At 25.3% G+C, this 8,796-nt stretch overlaps 2 protein-coding genes across 2 annotated transcripts; both read left to right on the top strand.

Moving 5' to 3' along the window:
* The first annotated feature begins 871 nt into the window (after positions 1-871).
* On the top strand, positions 872-3,933 carry LOC114934242 (uncharacterized). Its single transcript, XM_029306891.2, has 2 exons — positions 872-1,012; positions 1,669-3,933. Exons 1-2 carry the CDS (start codon positions 986-988, stop codon positions 3,124-3,126), a joined length of 1,485 nt encoding a protein of 494 aa, XP_029162724.2. The 5' UTR covers positions 872-985; the 3' UTR covers positions 3,127-3,933.
* Positions 3,641-8,057, top strand: LOC146723045 (uncharacterized). The gene is made up of 2 exons (XM_029306893.2): positions 3,641-3,703; positions 5,519-8,057. The coding sequence occupies exons 1-2, from the start codon at positions 3,677-3,679 to the stop codon at positions 7,112-7,114; spliced, it is 1,623 nt and encodes a 540-aa protein (XP_029162726.2). The 5' UTR covers positions 3,641-3,676; the 3' UTR covers positions 7,115-8,057.
* The last annotated feature ends 739 nt before the right edge of the window (positions 8,058-8,796 follow it).

The raw sequence follows: 8,796 nt of genomic DNA, 5'->3' as shown, positions 1-8,796 counted from the left end.
TTAATTTTACTAAGATTACAATAGTTGTTCGATGTCAATAATGACTCTAACAATAAGATTTTTCTTATCAATAAAATGATAGACTTCCAGTGTAGAGATTAAGAAATTAAAAAAATGATAAACTTACTGATGAAATACTGCAATCTTTATTTCTACATAAATAAATAAATGATTTAACTTTATCTTAATCAAAGGTTTTGAAAAATTACTCTGTCTGGTAAAAAAATAAATACGTATTTCTATAATATTTATATATATTATTATATTTATTATAAATAATTAAGATCATTATAATAAATTTTTAAATATGATTTGACACTTATAATTATTAAGAGATTGTTTATTATGTACGAAATAGATTTTAAAGAATTTTGTTAAATAAACCTTTTTAATAATGTGATGAATTAATTTTTATTGTAAGCAAATTAATGTCCAAAAGTAATTAGTTTTTGTTTTTACGATAATATCATATTAATTGTTAACGTAATAAATTAAAACAATTTTATTCTCTGAGAATGTTGTTATAAAATGAAATAAATTTTATATATACACAAACGTTACACAAACATTTCATATTTATATTCGCACTGCACATTTAAAAACGCGCATATACAAACATCTATATTTATTTTAATTTTCACTAATTATCATTAATTGTTATTGGAATAAGTATTTATTTCATTGTAATAATCCCTGAATTATAATCGTTATTACCTGCTAGAACAAATATTTCTTTCATTATAATATATTTAAATTAATATAAGAATTATCGCACTTTATATAAGATTTGTTATATTATAAAATTTATTTCAAATCCAAAAAAGACGGTTCTTTTTAGTAATAATCTCAAATGTCAGGTCATGTAATGATATGTTTATTTTTGTCGTTCTACTGAACATTCGTATATGTTCAAACTGCGTGTAAGGGACACTCGTTGTTAGAAATCCGTCGCGTCGGTTGAATACAAGAAACTTCTCTTATCACGATGAGCGAGATTGATCACACATTTTGGGTAAAGTTTTATTTATTTAAGTTTTTATATTGATGATGACATCAATTATATTATTTGTTAAATGTTTGTCTTATATTTATAACAATATTTTTATAAAAGTTACATTGATTTAGTATTAACATAAAATTTATTTAAAAATATAAATTTAATGCATGCAAATTTTACATTTCTTTAGCTTTAACAGCGTTAAAAAAAGTGAAAAAATTATGACAACATTTTTATGTTTGAGTAACAGTAAGAAATTATTTTTTGTTTATAAGAAGGTATTACATTAATGACATTATGTATTATTTTAAGTCGGTAATAAATAACGATAACGAGCTACATTTACATTACAATACCGATAATAAGTAATGGTTAACCATTATTTTCAAAACTAATTTTCTCAATAAGCTTGAAATACATTTAATAGTTTTCTATAACTTACATTATTTGTATGAATAGTTCGTGGATATTATCATAACATTGAAGCGAATTTTATAGATATACAAACATATATACATAAATTTAAATAATTTATCGTTTTGTTTTAAATCAAATAACATAGATGCAATTCAAGAATTCTATAATATGTATAATAACAAGTAATTTAAGAAATAATTTGCTTTATTACATAAAGAAAGCAATTTATTTAGCCTATATTCTATAATTTTCAGGGTGATAAATTTGAACCTCAACAGTATCAAAATATCGACGTGGCTACATTAAAAGAATCACAAGAAAAAATCAAAGATATGGTAGAGGATGTCTCAAAAATGCAGCAAACATTTGAGTACATATGTGATAGGATTTTCGGGCCACCTATAAAAGGGGAAAAACCAGAAGAAGCTACATCGGAAGTTCAAAATAATATAGCAAGCACAACTAGCAGAGAACAATTGGAAAAACAAGTGACCGACAGTACGCCGAGTGAGATCGACAATGAAAAGAGCGAGCTGATGAACAAATATCTTCAGTTTGACGAGATAATGTACCAGGATGAAATTATAAAAATTAGAAATCAAATCGAAGATTGTTGGAGCCAACATTATCGCAACACGAGACAAGTGCAGCTTGCTGTAAAAAGAGAATACTTCACTAATATAATTAGTCTGATCAACAATTTTTTGAAATGTGAGGACGAAGTGTTGAAGTTTAAGATTGAGAGAGAAGAAATTAGAACAAAAGTAAAACCGATGCACGTCGAGTTGATCAATATGTCGCGTGAAATCGATCATGACAAGTGCAAGCTATTGATCGATAATAGATATCTTCAGTTTGTCGAAATGATACGCAAGGAAGAAATTAAAAGAATTTTTGTTCAACTCCAAACGTATCGCAACAATATGCCAAATAAACAAGTAGATCATATTAAGTATAAAAATATCATCCTGCAAAGAATTGAAACAATAAAAAATATTTTAGGTCTGAGTGATCAAGTAATAGATTTTAACCTTCAGCTAAAAGAAAAGGCAACAAATGTGGAAACGAATGACGTCGAGACATCAAATATGTCCAACAATGCTGATAATTTAAGGATTACTTTGCAGAAGAACAATAAAAATCTGTGGTACCTCGCGAAGACGCATCAGAAAAGGATTAATAAAGTTTATAATAAACTTGAAAGATATTGCAACAATTATTGCACCGATGACGTTGAGGAGACCAATAACGTGCTGAGTGGCATCGATGAAGAAGGGCTGACGAGGGACAACAAAAACCTTCGGTCCTTTGCAAGGGACTTTGAAGCAGAATTTAATAAAATTTATAAAGACCTTTTAATACATTGCAACAAATATGCTATGTCAAATAAAAACGTGCCGATTGTTATGCATACGGAAGGATATGACCCAGTCTTTAAAATTAATAACGTAGAAAACAAACTGAAGAAGGAGAACGAATATCTTGCGTTCGTCGCAATGATGCATCTGGAAAAGATGAGGGAAATACTTTTTTTCTTCGAAATGTTTCGCAAAAGATTTTGTGATACAATTGAAGAGATTACTAAGACTGATTCTTTCTTGAATCAGCAAGTGTATATGACTAACGAAATTTCTTTTATAAAAGAACAGATTGCCATACAGAAGGAATTATTGGACAAGTTTGCGGAGATCCATGTAATAAAATTGCGCTAATTATTGAGTTTATATAAATGACTTACCGAGAAACGGCAAAATGAAGAAACTGAAAGCGACATGATTTGTTACTCATTAACGCAACAAATCAAACGCTATCACTCATTGCTTTCATAATTACAATAACAAACAGAACGTATTTGTAAATGTTTTTGCATGTAATTACTCACAATTTATTACATATCAAGAAGAAATTTTAACAAACTCTATAATTTTATTTAGATATATTTATATTTCATTGTAATAATCCCTGAATTATAATCGTTATTACCTACTAGAACAAATATTTCTTTCATTATAATACATTTAAATTAATATAAGAATTATCGCACTTTATATAAGGTTTATTATATTATAAAATTTATTTCGAATCCAAAAAGACGGTTCTTTTTAGTAATAATCTCAAATGTCAGGTCACCCTAGTGTTATAATTATATGTTTATTTTTGTCGTTCTACTGAACATTCGTATATGTTTAAACTGCGTGCAAGGGACACTCGTTGTTAGAAATCCGTCGCGTCGGTTGAATACAAGAAACTTCTCTTATCACGATGAGCGAGATTGATCACACATTTTGGGTAAAGTTTTATTTATTTAATTAATATATATATATATATATATATAATCTTTCTAGATCATTATAAAAATACAATAAATATTTTATTTTATTAAACTGAAAAAATATTTGGGAAAATAAATAATAAAAATAAGTAAGAAAATAAGTTAAATAATATTTTTCTCGCGGCACAAATTATCTATTAAAATATCCAAAAATCATAAAGAAAGGATGGTGAGACAAATTGCTCAGTTTGATGAAAAAATAACTATATATTTCTATAATATTTATATATTATTATTGTATAATTATTTTAAATAAATAAAATTATTATAATAAATGTTTGAAAATAATTTAACGCTTATAATTTATTATAGATTGTTTACTATTTAAGAAATAAATTTTAAAGAATGTGATTAAATAAATTTTTTTAATAATGCGATAAATTCATTTTTATTATAAACACAAATTAATGTCCAAAAATAATTTTTTTTTGTTTTTTTAATAATATCATATTAATTGTTAACATAATAAATAGAAATAATTTTATTCTCTTAAAATGTGATTATAAAATTAAATTATTAAAAATTCCTAAATATATATTACATATTTACAATTATATGTGTTTATTGTAAGTACAAATTAATGTCCAAAATAATTAGATTTATGTCTTTATAGTAATATATATATTTTTTTAACGCAAAATAATTTAATTAATTTTATTCTCTCACAAAATGTGATTATAAAATGAAAATAATTCCTAATTATATGTTACACATGCATTGTATATTTACTTTTGCATTCAGCACGTGCATTTACAAACGTATATATTTAGCTTTAATTTTATTAATCATCATTAATTGTAGTTAGAACGAGTATTTATTTGATTGTTAGTCATCTATCAATTCGTCGGTATCTACTGTTAGTTCAATTATTTATTTCAAGTGTATAATTACATTAATTTGAATAACAATACAGAAAGATATATTACGCTGTGATAGCCTAACGTGGATGTGCCTACACGTAATTATTTAAGAATCTAATTCAGTTATTTAATATATTTAATTAAATGAATCTAAGAATCGCAAATTTACATCATTTTTAATATGTTACATATTTATTTTGAATTTGAATTAGGCAGTTGTCTTTATTATATGATCACGATTGTTAGCTCGCTAGTTATTGTAATCATCACGTCTTTATTTTTGCTGTTCTACTGAACATTCGTGCATCGACATCTGTATTTGTCGTATCCTGTTTAAAGGATACTTGTTGTAAAAAATTCATCGGCTGAATACAAGAAGCTTTCACTATCACGATGAGCAAAATTAATTACGAGTTGTGGGTAAAGTTTCATTCGTTTAATTAATTTAATCTTTAAATCTTTATAAAACTACATTCTACATCGTCCATTATTAAACTGCAAAATAATTTTAGAATATCAATATAATAGAAATAAGTAAGAAAATAAGTTAAGTATTTTCTTTTGAACAATAATTCTCCATTAAAACAAGAAAAGCGTATTAAAAGGATGTTAAAACAAATTGCGGTTAAATATGCAACAATTAACATTTATGAATTTACAAGAAATTTAATATTATAATAAAGCAACAAATCTTATATTATTAACAAAAAAAATATATATAAATAAAAATTATAAAAATTAAATAAATCATAAGTCAGCAAAATATACATGTCGTCTGTTTAAAAAATAATGTCAAAAACAAATGTTTTGTCAACTGAATTCTCATGTAAAAATTTGTTTGTGTATAGTCAGTCATAAAATAAAATATATCTTGAAATTGTAATCTATTAATTTGAATTCTATGATTTTCAGGATAAAATAATCAAATATCAAACAAATGATACTACTGACGAGGATATATTATTATTTTTAATAGATGAGATAAAAAATATGAAAAAGGATCTCTCAGTAATACAACAAGAATTTGAAGAAATATATAATATCAGTTTCCAGACAGGCAGAAAACAAGAAAAAGTGAAGGAAGATATAATGGAAGAAGTTGAACGTAATATAGCATGCACAACTACTTCTACTGCCACCCAAAAACACCTTGAAAAAGATAGCAACTCTTCGAAAGACCTTCAGGCTTTGGAACAATTGAAGGACGAAATTACAGAGAAATTAGAAAAGATAGACTTAACGAAACCACAAATGACTGATAATATGCCGAGTGAAATCGACGACGAAAAGAGCGAGACGATGAAAGATAACAAATATCTTCAGTTTATGGAGATAGTATATCACAGTGAGATTCAAAGAGTTATTGCTCAAATTAAAAATTATATCGTCTTCTTCTATTTCAAAAATAAAGATAATAACTGGAATATCTTTAATATGAGAACAGAATACGTCATGCATCAAAATAATCTGGTAAACAAATTTTTGGAACTTGCAGACAAAATGTTGAAATTTAAGCTCGAGAAACGGCGAATAATAAAAGAAAAGAAAACCATTCACGTCAAGAGCAATATGCCATGTGAAATCGATTACGAAAAGAGAAAACTGATGACAAACCATAAATATCTTTGGTTTGTTATCAAGATACAACAGAAAGAGGTTAATAGAATTTTTGTTCAACTCCAAACATATTGCGACAGATACAATATGCCAAATAAAGAAGAAAATATCGCTGCGCATAGAGATTTCATCGTACAGAGAATTAAATTAATGGAAAAGGCTTCAAAGAAAAAATTAATAGCCTTTAACTTTCAGATAGAGCTGGATGCAATGAATATGGAAACTAATGATGTCGAGACATCTAACATATCGAGCAAGAGTGATATCAAGAATACGTTGATGAAGTACAACAAATATCTTCGGTACATCGCGATGAAGCATCAGAAAGAGATTGATAGAGTTTATGCTGAACTTCAAATATATTGCGACAGATATATGGTTATTGTAAATATTGCTATGTGCTTGAATTTCGGAGCAGATGACGTTGAGAAGACCAATAGGTCGAGTGAAATCGATGAAAACAGCGAGCTGAGGGATAACAATGAAAATCTTCAGTGCTTCCTAAAGATGCATCAAGAAGAGTTTATTAAAATTTTAGATCAACTTAAAATGTATAGGGACAATATGCTAAAGGAAACCTTAACAATTATTATTCACGCGGAATCGTATGACCCTATGAAAACTAATGACGAAGAAAATAAACTTAAGATAGACAACAAATATCTTGCGTTTATCGCGATGATGCATCTGGAGAAGATAAAGGAAATATGTGCTTCCTTTGAAATGTATCGCGATAGATTCGATGAAACAATGGAGAATATTCTTGACGTTTTCTGGATGCAGGCATTGATTATAACTAAGGACATTGAATTAATACAAAATTTGATTCCTCGACTGCAGAAGGAGTTAGAATTAATGAAAATGTGTATAAAATTATCTTATTTAATATAAGGATTCAGTGTGCTGAATTTTGACGAAATGTAATTGAGAAATGGCAATTAGACGAGAAATGGCAAAATAATGTAATTGATCAAATATATATATTAATATATTTGTTAAAATATACATATATTTATTAAGATATTTTTAATGTAATAATTCACAGTTTATTATCGAACGAATTATCTTAACAGATTCTATCGATAGCGACGAAGCATACCGAATTATAGTAATTAGTAATCGTAAAGCGTATATTTATTCACTTTGAAACATATCGCTCATGTGATCATCTATTTTATTTTTCTTAATATTTTCAAACATATATATAACACAATTAAAATATACTTAATAAAATAATATATTATATAAACATTTCACATTGAAAATATTTTCTTTATATTTCCATTTGTATTTACATATCTTTCCTCTGTTCTTTATTAATTTTTAATTTACTATGATTTTTTGGTATCAAAATCAGATTGTCTCCTTTCTTTTTCTTTTTCTCTTTTTATTAATATGACTGTCGAAGAAATGATAATATATTATTTTATTAAAGTATACTTAAAATATACAATCATTTATAAGACATGCTCCTAATCCATAATTTATGGATAGTATAAAATATATGATTAACATGATTTTATCGGTAGTGTATTAAGAAATGGAAGCATTATAGAAATGAATAACGAAATGATATGTAAATTAACGAATAGTCGTCTGATGATAATTCAGGATTGTAAGAACTGCTTGTTGATAAAAGAAGTTCAAATTTACATCGATACACAATAGAATGAAATGCACTTATACTACAGGAGGTAAATACATTACAGAGAATTTGAAAGAAAGATAAAAAACCTGTAGTATATTTTTATTAAATCAATTTTGTTTTATAGAAAATTTATAGATTTTATATTTTTCGATCGCGATAAAATTTCATAAATTAGTCTTTGGTATGTTGACAGTTAATATTTTTATATTATATATTCGTTAAAATTAAAAATAAAATTAAAATAATATTTATTCAGAATTTTGTGTATATATGTGTTATTAAAAAATATAATATAAAATATACAATAAATTATACATTTATAATACTATTATAAATATAAAAGTTTTGATAAGTACTTGGATATGATAGAATTAATATTATTTATACATGTATTAGAGCAAAATTATGCGAAAAAGTATTCATAATGACATCTTCCTATTATACGCATAATTGCATGATATGTTATCTTTGTCCTTATAATTAAAAACAGGTGATCGTCATGCATTAATAAAAAAAATATATTTTAATAAATAATTTTAAAAAATATTTAACAACTCTAATAAAGATTTCACATTGAAAATATTTTCTTTATATTTCCATATCTTCCCTCTGTCCTTTATTAATTTATAATTTACTATGATTTTTTTGTATCAAAATCAGATTGTCTCCTTTCTTTTTCTTTTTCGCTTTTTATTATATAACTGTCGAAAAAATGATAATATATTATTTTATTAAAAAATAAATACAATATATAATATATTATAGATACAATATATAATATAATATAGCAAGGTACATATTATATAAAATATTATATGTATAATTATAGTAATAAATATATTAATATAATAAAATTTATTTGTAAACAGTTATATGAGACATCCGTCGTTCAGGAAAATTAACCTACATAGAAAAATGTATATCG

Source organism: Nylanderia fulva, unplaced genomic scaffold (genome assembly GCF_048542155.1).
Source record: "Nylanderia fulva isolate GAGA-0341 unplaced genomic scaffold, ASM4854215v1 Scaffold24, whole genome shotgun sequence".
Taxonomy (NCBI): Eukaryota; Metazoa; Arthropoda; class Insecta; order Hymenoptera; family Formicidae; genus Nylanderia; species Nylanderia fulva.
The sequence above is the reverse complement of the archived record's forward strand: the minus strand, read 5'-3'. Positions and strand labels throughout refer to the sequence as shown.

What these genes read in the sequence shown, in the direction of transcription:
- LOC114934242 (XM_029306891.2), top strand. Translation starts at nt 986, where the DNA reads ATGAGCGAGATTGATCACACATTTTGG. An exon ending in AGATTGATCACACATTTTGG is followed by an intron (nt 1,013 to 1,668) that starts GTAAAGTTTTAT and finishes TATAATTTTCAG; the next exon opens with GGTGATAAATTTGAACCTCA.
- LOC146723045 (XM_029306893.2), top strand. Translation starts at nt 3,677, where the DNA reads ATGAGCGAGATTGATCACACATTTTGG. An exon ending in AGATTGATCACACATTTTGG is followed by an intron (nt 3,704 to 5,518) that starts GTAAAGTTTTAT and finishes TATGATTTTCAG; the next exon opens with GATAAAATAATCAAATATCA.